Source organism: Ochotona princeps, chromosome 4, assembly GCF_030435755.1.
Source record: "Ochotona princeps isolate mOchPri1 chromosome 4, mOchPri1.hap1, whole genome shotgun sequence".
Classification (NCBI taxonomy): Eukaryota; Metazoa; Chordata; class Mammalia; order Lagomorpha; family Ochotonidae; genus Ochotona; species Ochotona princeps.
In genome coordinates this window covers 85,524,561-85,542,084 of record NC_080835.1, presented here as the reverse complement: position 1 = coordinate 85,542,084, position 17,524 = coordinate 85,524,561, and the positions used below count along the sequence as shown (strand labels likewise).

General features: G+C 43.9%; 1 protein-coding gene across 1 annotated transcript in view; it reads left to right on the top strand.

The window, feature by feature from the left end:
• The first annotated feature begins 9,062 nt into the window (after positions 1 to 9,062).
• Positions 9,063 to 17,524, top strand: part of CFAP300 (cilia and flagella associated protein 300) — a 36,026-nt gene continuing 27,564 nt past the window's right edge. Inside the window, exons 1-2 of the mRNA XM_058662533.1 lie at positions 9,063 to 9,230; positions 9,564 to 9,645. Coding sequence (XP_058518516.1) covers positions 9,121 to 9,230; positions 9,564 to 9,645 — 192 coding nt within the window. The 5' untranslated portion in view covers positions 9,063 to 9,120. The remainder of the gene's footprint in view (positions 9,231 to 9,563; positions 9,646 to 17,524) is intronic.

The following is a 17,524-nucleotide window of genomic DNA, read 5'->3' as shown; positions in this document are numbered from 1 at the left end:
AAGAACCTTGAGAATCCTCTTGTTAAACCCCTGCTGGTACTTGCTTGCCTCTGGAGCACTGGATGAGGTCCCAAGCTCCTAAGGCTCACCTGCAAGAGCTTCTGGTTCCATGTGGTCCCCTCTACTCCTTGCACTGGGAGTAAAAGATAGGCCTCACAGACACACTCAGGCTATGGCCCAGGACTGAGGCCCCTCACCCCCTGCTCTGGCAAAGGAGAGGAGAGCCAAGCCTGCAAGGCTCCACTTGCAGCCTCGATATCTGGTTTCAGATAGCTCAAAGACAACAGGTACTGCAAGGTGGAAAAGGAAGACTAACTCTGAACATTTCCTCAAGACTACATATACAGAGAAGCTCCTTAGTACAGTGAGGCCACAGCCCATCCCACACTCTTCTGCCTGCTGTGGACCTGCTTGGAGCTCTACAAGGCAGGCTGCAGACAAGGTTCTGTGACAGAAAGCTATCTTTTCCTTCTCCAAGGCCTGGCACTAAGTCCAGGCCCGTCGGGCGGACTCTGACCTCTGGATCCTTGTGAACACCCAGGGGTCTCCACAAATGTAACCTCATTCTCCTCCACTTCTTCTTGGTAGGGGTCAAATCACCAGTGATTCCTCACAAAGTCTGCCATGGGCCTCTCCCAGGTGTCCAAGGTCAGCAGGCATTCTAAAAGGTCATTCCCAGCTGAACTGACGCAATGTGGCAGCAGCTAGCAAGCACACACAAGATACACTCCTGCAGCCCCGAGGCTCCTCCCACAGGAGGGCGGCCTTGCTGTCATCATTGTGAACAGAATCACGCCTAGACTCCTGAAGGCATGAGACACCTCCAGAAATACTTGTGGAGCAGGGTACTGTGGGATTCCGTAGAATCTGCTACCAGTTGTCTTTCAGCCAGCTGAGAACTCATACTGAAGTCGACCAATTTGATGTTCATGTGCGAGTCCAATAGCAGGTTGCTCAGCTTCAGGTCCCTGTGTGCTATGCAGTTGTCGTGACACCAAGGGCACAGCCAACAGAATCTGGCTGAAAAGGGACTTGGCCTTGTGCTCCTCCAGGCCACCCTGCAGCATCCCCTAACACAGGATGCTTTTCTGCTAACAAGCTGCATCACTGGGTGTGCATGCCTCCCCTCCAAGAACTGGATAATGCTCTCTTGAAGTGTATTCTTCATGACAACCACTTCCTCCAGCTTCCCTAAGTTGAATGATGTGTTGTTGCTTTGTGACAAGTTTTTAAATAGCCACATGCTTGTCAGTTGTAACGTGGCAGGTGAACTTTACTGAGCTGTAGTGACACTGGCAGACAGTTGTCTTCAAGAGTGTTGACTTCATAATAGAATGCCTGGCATCCTGGCATTCACCTGTCTACTCCATATAAAGACTGCTGTGGGAGCCACCATCTTCCAGTGATTCGCCAAGACGACGAACACAAAGGAAAAGAGAAAAGGCACCCACTGCCTGTTCCCCAGGCCTTCTAGGAATCTTGGAGTTGTTCCTTTGGCCACAAACATGTACCTTTACAAGAAAGGTGACACTGTAGACATCAAGGGAATGATTTCCAAAAAGGAATGCTCCATAAATGTTAGCATGGCAAAACAGGAAGAGTTAATGATGTTTCCCAGCATGCTGTTGGCATTGTTGTAAACAAACAAGTCAAGGGCAAGATTCTTGCTTCCTAAGTGAGTGAAAGAAAATGATCAGAAAAAGAAGCCAAAGAGAAAGGTACCTGGGTTCAGCTGAAGCACCAGCCCGCTCCACAGGGAGAATCCCACTTCGTCAGAACCAGTGGGAAGGAACCCATGCTGCTGGAGCCGGTTGCCTATGGACTCACTGCATAACAAGTGAAAAGAAAATAAACAACCTTGGGGATCCTAAAAATGACTACTGTATCTCAACTTCTCTGTCAACAAACACTAACTAATCAACTACCCTGACTGCAATACCTAATAAAAGAAACAGATAACAAGGGTACTAACTGGTAATATCTCTAATGTACACTAGCTGTACTAACAATACTAAGTAGCAAGACACAGTGATGTCTAAATAAAACTGAAAACAAAAAATGAGGCAAAATGAACAAAAAACACTATCAACTTTCATTAATAATGCTTATCTAGCAGTACTAATCAATAATGAGGGAAAGCAAAAAATTGAAAAACTGGTAAAACTGGGCAAAAAAAAAAAAAAAGATGGAAAAAGCCAAACAAAAATGGAGGAAAAAAACAAGCAAAATGGACCAAAACACAAAGAAAGACCAAAGGAGCACGCATGCTAGGGTAGGTGCATCCACATTGCACACGTCACCAAAACATCCCCTTCTTCCTGATTAAGGCTGACGGAAGTCCAGGTCCAGCCCTTGCTGACACAGGACTTTGGAATTACGTCGCAGCAGTGGTTCCTTATAGATAATCCACAGGGATTTTCTCAAGAACCGTCCACATAAAACAAGGACCCTGACAGTTTTTTGCTTAGGTTGGTGATAGAGATTGAAATTTTGATTTTTTTTTTTTTGGCCAAAATCTGTGGGATGTTTCAACAGCCTTTTCATTTCTAGCTTTAAAACATGGTTTTTTTTTTCTAATATAAAGATCCTAGAAGTTTTTTCTAAAGATGTATAAAGCTCTTTGCAAAGAAAGAGAGGAAAGGAAAAGAAAAAGAGCCCACTGAAGAAAAAAGTTGCCACCTGAAACTTGAAGCATAGAGGACATAAGAGGACAGGCTGGCTGGCAGAAGACACATCCTTTCCCAGGGTCTGCTACGTAGAGTTCATGGTAACATTGGAGCAGCAGCCGTCAGTGTATTGTGAAGCACCTGAAGAGAGCTGTTTCAGTGTAGAGTCTGCCTCATGATGTCTGAGACGGTACCAAAAATTTTTCCTTTTCAGAAGTTCCCCAATGAAGTCAATGCTGGTCCCATAGACCACATACTGGACAGCAAGGTTCAATTACTACAACTCCATATACATAGGGTGACAAGCTTTTCTCAGATAATTATGATTTCATAAAAGATTATGGTTATTAAAGGATGGCTTTCAAATGTAAGAGTTTATTAGGAATACATTTTTTAAATGTTTGAGAGGCAACAAAGCAGAGAGGCAAATGGACACATGGTAAGGGGTACACTAGGGCTTCCCAGCTTTCCCAACTGCTCACTCACTCCCTAAATCAGGAGCTGGGAATTCCATCCAGATCTGCTATGTGGGGTAAGCCACTGCTTACAATACAAACATCCCATTTTGATTTGAACCTCAGCTGCTCCACTCATAATCCAGACTGGTCTTGGTGCTTGTACCACATGTGTGGGGTACCCAGATAGAGTTCTACACTCCTGGCTCCAGGCTGGCTAGCCCTGTGATCCAAAAGACGGAAGAGCTCTCTGTCTCTCCCAACCTGTCTCTCCACTACTTTTCCATCTCCTGCTGCCTCCCAGGGTGTGCAGGAAGATGGAATTGAGAAAAAAGCCCACACACAATGGGCAAGAAGCATCACGAGTGATATCCTAACAGGGGCTCCAAGTGCCCACTCCAAAGCAGATCTAATTTTACCAAAAAAAATATCAACTCATTTTGGTCATAGGTAAAATAGAATTGTATCGCAAAGACATATGACTATATGATAGTGAATAGTTTAACAAAATAGAGATTCCATCACTGTGAAAAGTGAAAGGATGAGTGCTGGGTAAGCAACAAAACAAGCCTAGAAAGATGTGTGCTTTATAAAATGCTATCCTTTATATTTCTGTGAGTAGAGTAGTTCTTGTTTGCTTCTGTATTAAACAAGCTACTTATAAAATTGTTTTTAAAAGTTAATGACTGAAAGGCTTAATAAAACTGTCAAGACTGAATTTATAAGTTAAATAGAATATATAGCTATCATTCATATTTAAAATATTAGAAAGTTATTTCTAAGTGAATATTGAACTTGGGACTATATACTCAAAGCATAATCACAAATCTTAATTGGATTAGAAAAAGATAATTTTATCAATACCACAAAAATCATTTCCTATTTTATAATACAAAAATAAGCAAAGAATTTCCTATACTTAATAAATAACATCTTAATCTCAAAATAAAAATAGTTTTTTAAGGTTTCAGAAACAAAGATCTCAAACATAAAATTTCATCACATTGTAAAACATGAATGTTTCCAATGAATCGTATGTCATGTATACTTCAACGAAATGGACCAGGGAGGAGAGCTTTCTCTGGACCGAGCCTGGCTCCACCTCTGGACCCCCACCCTCCCTTGCAATGACCATCAGGATCGCTCCGAAAACCCCTCACAGCAAACAAACAATCATACAAACTAAAAAAAAACCTAAAATAAATAGACAAACAACAAAAAGTAGAGCTTGAAATCCGACAGGAAAGAGCTGGCATGGATTGGTTAATGCCTCGCTGGGTAGGACACAAAGATTAGTCACTCCTTACCATGGTGTTGGGGACTTTCCTGCACACCCCCCCCCAAAAAAAAAAAATGTTCTGCACCTTAACTGCTGACAAATGTCTTGTTAGAGTTACAAGCCAGTCTAGATTATCCTAAAATCTGCCAAGATCAGCAAAATTATACTTCAACACAACAAATGGCTAAATACTAAAATGAAATAGACACGAGACAGCTGAATGGTACCTTATAGCCATTTTAAGGTATATAGCAGCTGGTCCTGTATATGAACTAAAACTGAAATGTCAATGAGCTAATCATAGGTTGTGGTTAAGAACTTGCTTCTTTTTTTTTGTTTGTTTTTGTTTTGTTTTTTTAACATACTGGTTATGCAAAACCTTGTCAATTCCATAATGTTACAAATTGCTGTTAATGTTATATTGAGACTCTTAATTGACTGGGATGATATTCTACCAGCTCTGACTTTGGACCAGAAATGGTCTCCCCAACAAACTGTTCAACCCATCTGGACAATGAGTAGCTGGACTCTATGCTGGGTATATGTTTGCAAGGAAAGAATCTTGATGGAATTTGAACTGTAATACTGCATCAAGGTGGAGGAATCCACCAGGGGGGAGGGGTGTGGGGAGGGGTGGGGGGATTCCCAGAGCCTATGAAACTGTCACATAATGCATAATAATTAATAAAAAAATTTAAAAAAAAAGTTAATGACTGAAAGGCTTAATAAAACTGTCAAGACTGAATTTATAAGTTAAATAGAATATATAGCTATCATTCATATTTAAATAATTAGAAAGTTATTTCTAAGTGAATATTGAACTTGGGACTATATACTCAAAGCATAATCACAAATCTTAATTGGATTAGAAAAAGATAATTTTATCAATACCACAAAAATCATTTCCTATTTTATAATACAAAAATAAGCAAAGAATTTCCTATACTTAATAAATAACATCTTAATCTCAAAATAAAAATAGTTTTTTAAGGTCTCAGAAACAAAGATCTCAAACATAAAATTTCATCACATTGTAAAACATGAATGTTTCCAATGAATCGTATGTCATGTATACTTCAACGAAATGGAAAAATAAAAATTAAAAACTATCTGCTGAGATACTGTATGTTCTTGTAAAGTGTTAAGCAAATTCCCCATGCCATATAGCATATAATCTACTTGGAAATATGTTCATAAAATATCAGAGTACAAAAATCATAGTAATATAATCCAAGATTTGATCATTTAGCAAGATTTGTGAATTTAGCTAGAAACACTGGAGTAAATCCCTTTCTGAGATGTTACTTAGCATAAAGTTTAAAAAAAGTATAGAATTTTTTTCTTATTGAACATTCTAGAAATATTTTTGAAATATTTTAAAAGTACAAATTCTGGGGGGCCACATTAATGGCTCAACTGGCTAATCCTCCATCTATCAAGTGCTAGCATTCCATAGGGGTGCCAGTTCATGTCTTAGCTGATCCACCTCCCACCAGCTCCATGCTCATGGCTCAAAGCTTTGGGACCCTGCACCCATGTGCAAGACTCCTAAGAAGCTCCTAACTTCAGATCAGTTCTGGCTGTTTCAGCCATTTGAGAGGAAACAACCAGATAGAAGATCTGTCTCTCCTTCTCTTTGTAAAATCTGTCTTTCCAATAAAAATAAATATAAAAATACAAATTCTGGGATTAGTGCTATGGCATAGCAAGCTAAGGCTCTGCTAGTGGTGTCAGCATACACTACAAGGTGACAGTCCTGGCTGCTTTACTTCCAATCTAGCTCCTGATAATGGCCTGGGCAAACAGTGGAGGACAGCCCAAAGCCTTGTGACCCTGCACCCACATGGGAGATCCATAAGAGGCTCTGGGCGTCTGGCTTCAATTGGCTCAACTCTAGCCATTGCAGCCACTTGGGGAGTGAATCAACAGATGGAAGATCTTCCTCTCCGTCTCTCCTCCTCTCTGTATAACTTTCCAATAAAAAACAAAATAAATCTTAAAAAAAAAAAAAAAGGTTAATAAGACTAGGTCCCAGTATGGTAGCCTAGTTGCCAGAGTCCAGCTCCAGTTGAGTTTGGAGCTCGGGAAGGGTGCGTAGTCGGCGATTAAAAGAAAGAAACAGACACTGACACTTGGTGTGTTCTCACAACAGCCCAAGAAAAAGCTGCCCTTTTTATTTACTCAGACACCTCACAAGCTTCTACACAAACAACTAATTATTCTATTTTTACTTCAAGACTAAGGGGGCATGTACAGACATTTGGTCACTCTGTCTGCACTTCAAGGCTAAGCAGGTGCCCCTAAAGATAATTCTGCAAAATACTGTATTCATATTCTTCAAAGCAAGCCATTATTTATTCTTCAACAGTAGCCATGGACCTGCTAATTAGTAGTGCGTTCCTACCACATTTCTATTTCCACAATTTACCCATTATTTAATGGGAAAATAGGTTACAAGAGAAAAAAACCTAAAATCTAAAACAGAAATTTGAAATATCAAATCCCTCTACAACTATAGACTCTACAACCCCATAAACAATGACACATTAATCAAAAGCATTTTTCTTTAATAAAAGCGTCCTTAATTCCTCTAGCTAAAATTATAAAAGTGGCTAAAACAATTACATTTTCTAGATTCTGAAAAATTGCAAAGACAGGCTAGCCTTTGAGATAACAATAACTATATTTATTGCCATAGCAGTTTCAGCCCTCACTCCCATCACTTGCATTCATATTTAGGATATTTTCAAGCCCCTTCCCAGAAGGAGTGCTACATGTCTGGGCCAAATTCTGAGGCAATGGTTAAGTACCCAATAAGGTGTCCAAAAATGGCATGGGCTTAATTGTGCTCCTGTGTGTAAATTGTCAAAGGCCCACTCACCAAGACATTATCAGTGACATTAACCCTCAAGCTCACATCGGTTGCAAGAACCGTCTCACAGGGGCAAACAACAATGCCTCAATAGATTACAGAATTCTTAGTGGGGTGCTTGAGTGTCCATGCAACCAGGGGGTGAAACAGCGTCAAGGTGATCAGAGATACTTCCGCCAGGCCTTGCCTAACAGCTGGAAGCTCCCCTGGGCCTTGCCAAACAGGGGAGCTGTTCTCTTCACACCTTTGTGTCATCCACACCCACTGCACGGACCCCAGCATCTAGTGGCTAAAGTCTTTGGCTTGCATGTACCAGGATCCTATATGGGTGCCAGTTTGTGTCCCAGCTGCTGTACTTTTCATCCAGCTCCCTGCTTGTGGCCTGGGAAAGCAGTCGAGGATGGCCCAAAGCCTTGAAGCCCTGCACCTGCGTGGGAGACCCAGAGGAAGCTCCTCACTCCTGGCTTTGGATTGACTCAGCTCTGGCCATCTCAGCCACTTGGAGAGCAAACTAAGCATACAGAATATCTTTGTCTCTCCTCCTCTCTGTAAATCTGACTCTCCAATAAAAGTAAATCAATCTTTAAAAAGTAAGCCTGAAAACTTTCCAGTAGACAAAGCACTTGAATAAGCACTTCACTAAAGATAAAAAAAAATGGCCCATAATCATATGCAAAAGTTGCTCAATAATCTCAACTATTAATTAAACATGAATTTGAAATCACAGGTATAAATTAATGAAACCCCAGAATAGATACAATTCCAATACATGCATCAGTAAGGATGATGAACTGGAATCCTTGGCACTTTTGCAGAAAACTTTTCAGCAGTATCTAGTAAAATTATACCGACACCATTTAACTGAGCAATTTCAAGGCAACAGAAGTGCAGAAGTCCATCAAAAGACATGCACAAGGAATGGCCAGTCACACTTTCCTAGCTCAAGATGGAATCCCAAAGTTGTGGTGTACTAATGCAATAGTGTGTGCTCACAAGTGCTGTGAGGGCAAATTTCTTTTGCTCTCCTGCTAAGGCCCCTAGAAAACAGACGATGGCCCAGGAAAGGTGCTGCTGCCCTGCAGCCATGAGGGGAGTGAACCAGTGGACAGAAGACCTTTCTCCCGCCCACCACCGTGTGTGTGTGTGTGTGTGTGTGTGTGTGTGTGTGTGTGTCTGTGTGTGTTTCCCTCTACCTACTCTGCCGTACAAATCTTTTAAAAGGTAAGTAAAAATCGTAAAACATCTCTAAAGGTCTAATACCAGTTCTGATTGGAAACTTCACGGAAATTACAGAAGAGGAGGAAAACACATCTCCGATACTGAATCCTGGATACACACAAATAAGCAAAACATAGCAAGAACTAGATACAAAGAACAATTTTCAATAAAAAGAAGCACGTGTTTCTAACTAAACAGCATGTTTAAGTGTAGTGTGTATGAAAACATTTTTAACCTTCAAATGTAGCTCTTAAAGACAAAAAAAGATGGTAAAACTTGTTCCCCAAGCAGTCATAAACACATGTCTTTCCAAAATAGATAAACCCAATTAAGTCAAAACAATCCTTTTCTTCAGAAACGTTTGCGTCATCAAACTCCGATAATTATAAACTTGAGATTACAGCTTTGAGACTCGAACACCAACTCTCGCTGGGTAATTATGTACACTGACAGTTCTTCCTGAACACCGTTTCCATCACCGCTCAGCCACCTGTAGGTGTGTGGGGTGCCCGTCGCCAAGGAGACCGGCGCGGCCCGCCCCCTCCCGCGCGCCTCAGGACGCTCGCGCCGGCTCACGCCCCGCCGCGTCTCCATGGAAACGGCTTCTCGCTCCGCGCCGCTGAGGGCAGCATGGCGTCTGGGGAGCCGGGAGACGTGGGTTGTTACTATTTCAGGTTCCTGCCTCAGAAAACCTTCCAGTTTCTGAGCGCCCGGGAGACCACCAGCCGGCTTCGCCAGTGGTGAGGGGCGACGGGGCGGGGAAGGCAGAACCACCCTGGCCTCAGCGGCTGTGGGGACGTGAGCCCTGCGCGGCCAGGGAGTGGAGGACCTGAAGGCCAGGGAGTGGAGAACCCGAAGGCCAGGGAGTGGAGGACCCGAAGGCCAGGGAGTGGAGGACCCGAAGGCCAGGGAGTGGAGGACCCGAAGGCCAGGGAGTGGAGGACCCGAAGGCCAGGGGGTGGAAACCCCGAAGCCGCTGTAACGCGCGGGCAGGGCGCTTCCCGGGGGTGGGACTCGCTGGTGGGACTCGGACCGGGTGTGAGCCGCCAGCTGACTGTTACTCTTTGCCCCAGGTCGATGCTGGGCAGAATCGAGGCTCAGGCCTTCGGGTTTGACCAGACCTTCCAGGCCTATCGGAAAGATGATTTCCTTCTGGTTGGTACTGGGGCGTGTGCTGGGGGGCGGGGGGAGGCAAGGAGTCGGCGAGGAGTCTTGTAACCACACCCTTGCTTAGACACGTTCTCTTGGAGCTTGGGCATAACAAGAGGTGTAAATAGCGCTTTTATAAAGGACTGTTTCTTCAAAGATTTTGGAAAATGGGAAAGGTAGATTTGCACAGAGAAGGAGACACAGAACGATTCTCCATCCATTGGTCCACTCCCAAGTGGCTGCAAGGGCTGGAGCCAGGAGCCAGGAACCAGGAGCTTCCTTGGGTCTCACACGCGGGTGCAGGGTCCCAAGGCTTTGGGCCATCATCCAGTGCTTTTCCAGGCCACAGGCAGGGAGCTGGACGGGAAATGGAGCAGCCAGGACACGCACCAAGGCCCATGATGTGCTGGCACTTGCACGTAGATGATTAGCCTGTTAAACCATAGAGCCAGCCCAAAGGAATATTTCTCCTCACCACCGATTTGCTGTGAAAGGGATAACTTCTGATATGTTGGTTACAATTCAGTTCTGTAAATTTTTTTAATCCTGTTTTGCCTCTTAATCAAATGGACATATTAAGGTTTGTAAAATGACCTTTCTTCTGTGTCGCATAAGTCCTACAAAGTTTGACTTTATAGATGAATAGCTCTTTCAGAAACGCTTCTTGAGGGTCTGTCATCTGTTAGGAGTTTCATCAAGCAATGTGCATAAGGAGGAACAAGAACTCATCCCCCAAGGATTTCTCAGGTGCTTGGCAAGATTGCATTCATGGAGTGCTTGCTAAGTGCAGTAAAGTAAGGAAACAGAGACTATGAGGCAGAGTGGGATTACCACATAGATGCTGAGCCTGGATGGCCAGAGGCCGTGAGCCCGCTGAGACATGACAGGCAGTCCTCCTTCCTTTTTTCCTGCCTTCTTGGCAACACTTGGCTCTCGTTGGCTCCCAGCTGCAGCACCTTCATCTCCCTGTGTTTGTCACAGTCCTGTGGCCTCCCCTTAGGTGTTAATTCCTCTCTTGATGAGGTCACCAGTCATTTTGAATGAATAGCCTGCCACACTCCAGTGCAGCTTCATCGCAAGTCATTGCAACTACAGGGACCCTGCACTCAACCAAGATCCCTTTTTTGGGATAACAGGAATCACATGAATTTTGGCAGACAAAATTCAGTCCGTAACAGAGTAATTGGTTGACTGTTCTCTATTCCTTGTTACAATTATACTACTATGGGTAATGACTTTTCTCAGATATTCATGGCTAGTTTTTATACTCTTGTTAAGATTTATGTATTTAGGGCTCGGCAGCGTGGCCTAGTGGCTAAGGTCCTCGCCTTGATCCCATATGGCCGCTGGTTCTAATCCCGGCAGCTCCACTTCCTCTCTGTCTCTCCTCCTCTCAGTATATCTGACTTTGTAATAAAAATAAAAAAAATAAATCTTAAAAAAAAAAAAAGATTTATGTATTTATTCAAAAGGCAGAGTGAGAGGGAGATCTTCCATCTGCCGACTCACTCCCCAGATGACTGGAATGGCCAGAGCTGGGCAAGGCCTAAGCCGGTATCTGGGGCCTCCTTACAGATCTCCCACGTAGCCGCAGGGCCCCAAACACATGGTGCATCTTCTGCTACTTTCCTAGGTACATTACTGGGGACCTGCACTGGAAGCCCAACAGCTAGGGCTTCAGCAGGTGCTCTGCTAGGGGATGCAGGCTTAGCCAGCACTGCCCTAACCTGTTGTACCACAGTGCTGCCCCAGGGAGTGGCTCTTAAAAAGATGAGATCCGATTGCAGCTTCGCAGCTTACAAAACAGGTAGTTTAGGAAGCTAGAAATGTAGGGGGAAAAAAGTAACAAAAAATAAAATCATTTCTATAAAGGAGAATATAGAAAATGTCCTTGATACCGGGAAAAAGATCATCCAGGAAGACTCTGGTATTGGGAAAAGTTTCACAGGATGAGTATGAGTTGTTCAGTAGACACAAAGTTTCTGAACGGACTGAAGATTCATCTCTAGAACTCACCAAATTCCCATAATGCCATGTACAAATTTTTTTAATTTTTGAAGTTATTTATGTGTTTATATTTTCTCAGGAAGTCATGTTATTCTCATATTTCATTTCAAAAAAATGTGCTTGTAATGCTCGTTATTTTTACTCATGTGACTAACTTGAAAGCAAAAAAGCATTATAAGTGCTTATGACCCAGAAGAGGGTTTTTCTTGAAGCGAATGAATCTTCAGGGCCCATCTTTGGCTCCAGCTCTTCACTCAGAAAAGCTCCTGAGGAGTGCTGGGACACTGGAAGTACAAGGCTGCTTCAGAAAGTTCATGAAAAATGTGTATTTAAAAATACCTTTATGTTGATGCCAAAATTTTGAAATCCATGCATATGGAGGGTCATGGAAATGTACATCATCAGAAAGACTGAAAATTTAAGATAACAAAGGCCCGGCGCAGTGGCCTAGCAGCCAAAGTCCTCATCTTGAATACACCAGGATCTGATATAGGCGCTGGTTCTAGTCTCAGCAGCCCTGCTTCCGATCCAGTTCCCTACATATTGCCTGGGAAAGCAGTTGAAGATGGTCCAAAGCCTTGGGACCCTGCACCCATGTTTGAGACCTGGAAGAAGCTCCTGGGTCCTGGTTTTGAAGCGGCTTATCTCTGCCATTGTTGCTACTTGGAGAGTGAGTCATCAAACAAGATCTTCCTCTCTGACTCTCCTCTCTGCATATCTGACTTAGCAATAAAAATAAAATAAATCTTTAAGTGAATAAATAAAATAAAAATTTTAAATACCCAAAGCACCTTGCCTGAAGTGGAGGGGAGGGGAGAGTGTTAGGTTTGGGTCTAGAAACAAATTGGAAATTATTGTACTCCAGACAGTGTATGATAGTAGCACTAGCATGGTTTAGAGCAATGATTAGGAAAAAGCCTGCAGGACTGAATATGAGATCTAGGGAGAAGAAGACGTGTAGGATGACTCTCGAGTGTCTTGCTTCGATGTGGAGACTAAGACCGTTCAGTTGCGTAGAGAACACAGAGAGTGGTGAGTGCTGCTTGCATTGGGCTCAGCCCATGCTGAGCATGTTCATGTCACACCTGATCTACACTTACGATCCGGCTTCCTGCTCACATGCCTGAGAGAGTGCAGCTGATAATCCCAAGTGTTTGGGTTCCCGCTACCCATGTGGGAGACCCAGGTTGAGTTCTGGTTCCTGGTTTTGGTGTGACCCAGTCCTGGAAGTTTTGATGTTTTGAGAATCAACCAGAAGATAAAAGATCTCTCTTCCCTCTGTCACGCTTCCTTTTATTTATTTATTTTCTTAAGGTTTATTTTATTGGAAAGGCAGATTTAAAGAGAAGGAGAAACAGAGAAAGAACTTCCATCCACTGGTTCATTCTCCAGATGGATGAAATGGCTGGAACTGAGCTGATCCCAGGGCTTTGGGCCATCTTCTGCATTTCCAGACCATCAGCAGGGAGCTGGATGGGAAGTGGAGCAGCCAGGACACAAACCAGTGTCCATATGGGATGCTGGTGCTTGCAGCCTGAGAATTAGCTAATTAAACAAATAAGTCTTTGAAAGGGGAAAAGGCAGAAGAATAAACAAGGAAAATGAGTCTGGGTGGAGGCATGCTTAATTGGAGGTATATCCAAGTGGCAATGTGCTAGATAGTTAAATGTAGCATCCAGTTTCAAGTCTCAAGACAAACCTTTGGGATCAATATGTGATGTTTGTATCCCCACCATGGAATTTAAAATGAGAGATTTTGATACAAGCGACAAGCTTTCCCAAAGAAAACAACACTAATACCTCTTGACCAGAACTTTGGTAAGTTCCTAGCTTCCCAAAGGAGAGTTTGGCTAAGCACATTGCTGTCCCAAAGAAAATCAGGATCTATTCAGAGAGAGCTTCTATTGGGTGAGAAGTCAGCAGTCTGCCAAATAGATGATACAATTAAGTATCAGTTCATTTCTAAAAGATTTATGTGAAAGGCAGATTGACAGGAAAAGATAGAGAAAAATAGCTCTCCCACGAGGGTGGTAGGGACCTAAGTACTTGAGTCATTACTGTTACCTGTTGGGTGTGTTAGCAGGAAGCTCCAATTGGAAACAGAGCTGAGACTCAAGCCTAAGAGTTCTAATATGGGATGCAGGCATTGCAGGTGGCTCATTAACTGCTGTGTCAAATGCCCACCGCATAGTACCTTTAAAATGTGTATGTTTCCCTGTATCCAACACCACTGGAATGTAAATCCTATGGGAATAGAGATTTTGCCTTATCTGCCATAATGAGGTCATTAATAAATAATTCTTTTTTTTAAAAGATTTATTTATTTTATTACAAAATCAGATATACAGAGAGGAGAAGAGACAGTGAGGAAGATTTTCCGTCCGATGATTCACTCCCCAAGTGAGTGCAACGGCTGGTGCTGCGCCGATCCGAAGCCGGGAACCAGGAACCTCCTCCAGGTCTCCCACGCACGGGTGCAGGGTCCCAAAGCTTTGGGCTGTCCTCGACTGCTTTCCCAGGCCACAAGCAGGGAGCTGGATGGGAAGTGGAGCTACCGGGATTAGAACTGGCGCCCACATGGGATCCTGGGAGCGTTCAAGGCGAGGACTTTTACAACTAGGCCATGCTGCCGGGCCCTAATAAATAATTCTTAACGCAGTGGTCCTTTTCACTCTTCCCGTGCTCAATAAGTACGAATACTTAGGTCTCAGGAGGCATCATTGATTCCTCTTTTTGTTTCCTACCCCTAGATGGAATCATTCTACTTCGCTGTTTCCCTCTTCTTGCCACCTTGCGTAAAGTGAACATTAGCTGTTGCTGGAATCATACATCTGCAATCAGAACCTCCTTCATGACTAATCTGTTTATCAGCCCTTCAAGGCATATTGCAGTCACAATGAAAAGATTTTTTGTTCAAAGATTTATGTATTTTTATTGGAAAGTCATTACAGAGAGGAAGAAAAACAGAGGAAGATCTTCCATCCACTGATTCACTCCTCAAGCAGCCACAACGGCCAGACCTGAGCCAATTTGAAGCCAACTGCCAGGAGCCTCCTCCAGGTCTCCCACACGGGTGTAGGGTCCCAAGGCTTTGGGCTGTCTTCGACTGCTTTCCCAGGCCACAAGTAGGGAGCTGAATGGGAAGTGGAGCTGCTGAGATTAGAACCGGCGCCCATATGGGATCCCGGGGCGTTCAAGGCGAGGATTTTAGCTGCTAGGTTACCGCGCTGGGTCCATGAATTTTTTTAAATAGGAATCTAAATCACTATTCCCTTTACTTTGTCTTTTTTAAAGATTTATTTATTTTTATTACAAAGTCAGATATACAGAGAGGAGGAGAGACAGAGAGTAAGATCTTCCATCTGATGATTCACTCCCCAAGTGAGCCGCAACTGGCCGGTGCTGCACCGATCCAAAGCCGTGAACCAGGAACCTCTTCCAGGTCTCCCACACGGGTGCAGGGTCCCAAAGCTTTGGGCCATCTTCGACTGCCTTCCCAGGCCACAAGCAGGGAGCTGGATGGGAAGTGGAGCTGCCGGGATTAGAACCGGTGCCCATATGGGTTCCCGGCGCGTCCAAGGTGAGGACTTTAGCCACTAGGCCACGCCGCCGGGTCCTTATTCGCTTTACTTTAAAACCCATCAGAGTCTTCCTGCTGTTCTTAGATAAAACTGATAGTGAGGTAGATCAATTGTAGAGGAAGAGTAAAAATTCTCTACTTGGTAACAAGGTCCGGCTTGACTCTCCATGCTCGTCTCACTGCTGTTCCTTCATGGTAAGAGAAACCCCCTTCACATTCCTTGAATGGACTGCCCCATTCTTTCTCACTGGGAGCCTTCAAATTTGCTTTTTCTCCATTTAAAAAAAATGTGCTTTCCAGGAGTATGCTGGAATGCACGCAAAGGAACGTGGTTGCTAAAGTTCAAAAACTTCTTGTTTGCCAGTTATCAAATCTGATGACATAAAGGTGGTTGTGGCACAGAACGCTACGCTGCCACGTGTGCACCCTCTGTATGGGAGTTGTGGTGTGAGTCCTGGCTGCTGCTGACCTGCCTTTGTGTTAAAGCATCTTGCAAGGCCGCAGGTGATGGCTCCAGGCCTTGGGCCCAAGTTCTCCGTGGAGGAGACCAGCAGGGAATTCCTGGCTTCAGCTTCAGCTTTGTCAGCGCTGGCTGTTTGAAGAGTAAACCAGGGGCTGGAATAACACTCTGCCTCTCCCTGTTTCTGTCTGCTCTGTCACACTCACTCTCTTTCTGTGTAGTGCTTTGCCTTTCAGGTAGATGAAAATTATACAATTGGGGCCCAGCGGCGTAGCCTAGTGGCTAAAGTCCTCGCCTTGAAAGCCCCGGGATCCCATATGGGCACCGGTTCTAATCCCGGCAGCTCCACTTCCCATCCAGCTCCCTGCTTGTGGCCTGGGAAAGCAGTTGAGGACGGCCCAAAGCTTTGCGACCCTGCACCCGTGCGTGGGAGACCTGGAAGAAGCTCCTGGCTTTGGATTGGCTCAGCTCCGGCCGTTGCGGCTCACTTGGGGAGTGAATCATCGGACAGAAGATCCTCCTCTCTATCTTTCCTCCTCTCTGTATATCTGTCTTTCCAATAAAAAGATTTATTCATTTTATTACAGCCGGAGCTGAGCCAATCCAAAGCCAGGAGCTTCTTCCAGGTCTCCCACGCACGGGTGCAGGGTCGCAAAGCTTTGGGCCGTCCTCAACTGCTTTCCCAGGCCACAAGCAGGGAGCTGGATGGGAAGTGGAGCTGCTGGGATTAGAACTAGCGCCCATATAGGATCCCGGCACGTTCAAGGTGAGGATTTTAGCTGCTACGCTATCTCATTGTGCCCATGAAATCATACAAATTTAAACATAAAAACTTGACAACTTGAAATCCAACATGGAAATTGGCAAATGCTATGAATGCAGAAGAGTTGTCAACTAATATGTACCTTCACAATTCTTACCCTTTCACAGATCTGAACCTAATTGTTCTTTCTACATTAGTTTTTCTTCCCACACCTACTATGTACATTGAAAGCAGCCTATACAACTTTGTAATGCTCATAGTATGTTGCTGTGTCGCCTTTTGGGTTATAAACTCCATGAAAGCAAGCACTGTCTGATGGAATTAGGAAGTCAGGGAGACTTTTACATAAGTAATGGAAGCAGAAGCCAGATATGGAGGAATAAGTGGTAAATAATTGAGACAGCTTAACTTTCTTTTTCAAGAGGTTATTTAGGAAGAAAGTCGTCACTTGAAGGCAATATCAAAAACAGTGGATTGTTTTGTTGCCAATTTATTTTTTTAAAGATTTATTTTTATTGCTAAGTCAGATATACTGAGAGGAGGAGAGACAGAGAGGAAGATCTTCCATCCAATGATTCAGTCCCAAAGTGGCCACAACAGCTGAACCTGAGCCAATCTGAAGCCAGCAGCCAGGAATTTCTTCCAGGTCTCCCGCACGGGTGCAGGGTCCCAAAGCTTTGGGCCGTCCTCGACTGCTTTCCCAGGCCACAAGCAGGGAGCTGGATGGGAAGTGGAGCTGCCGGGATTAGAACTAATGCCCATATCCTGGCGCATGCAAGGCAAGGACTTTAGCTGCTAGGCTGCTAAGCGGAGTGCTTTGTTAACAACTTAGACAACAGAGAACAATTTATAGAAAAAGAATCATATTTTCTCCCAGTCTAGTCCTCCCCCAAGTTCCCTCACCCTGTTCCCCCAGCCCATAATTGCTAATTCTGTGGCTAATGGTCTAATGTACATTTAGTCTTTCGTAATTTTATTTGTATTCATATAAATATGAAGTTTTTTTTGTATAATATGAGCATTTCTCTTGAACTCTCCTTTTTTAACCGAAAATATTTACATTGTCCCTCAAGGT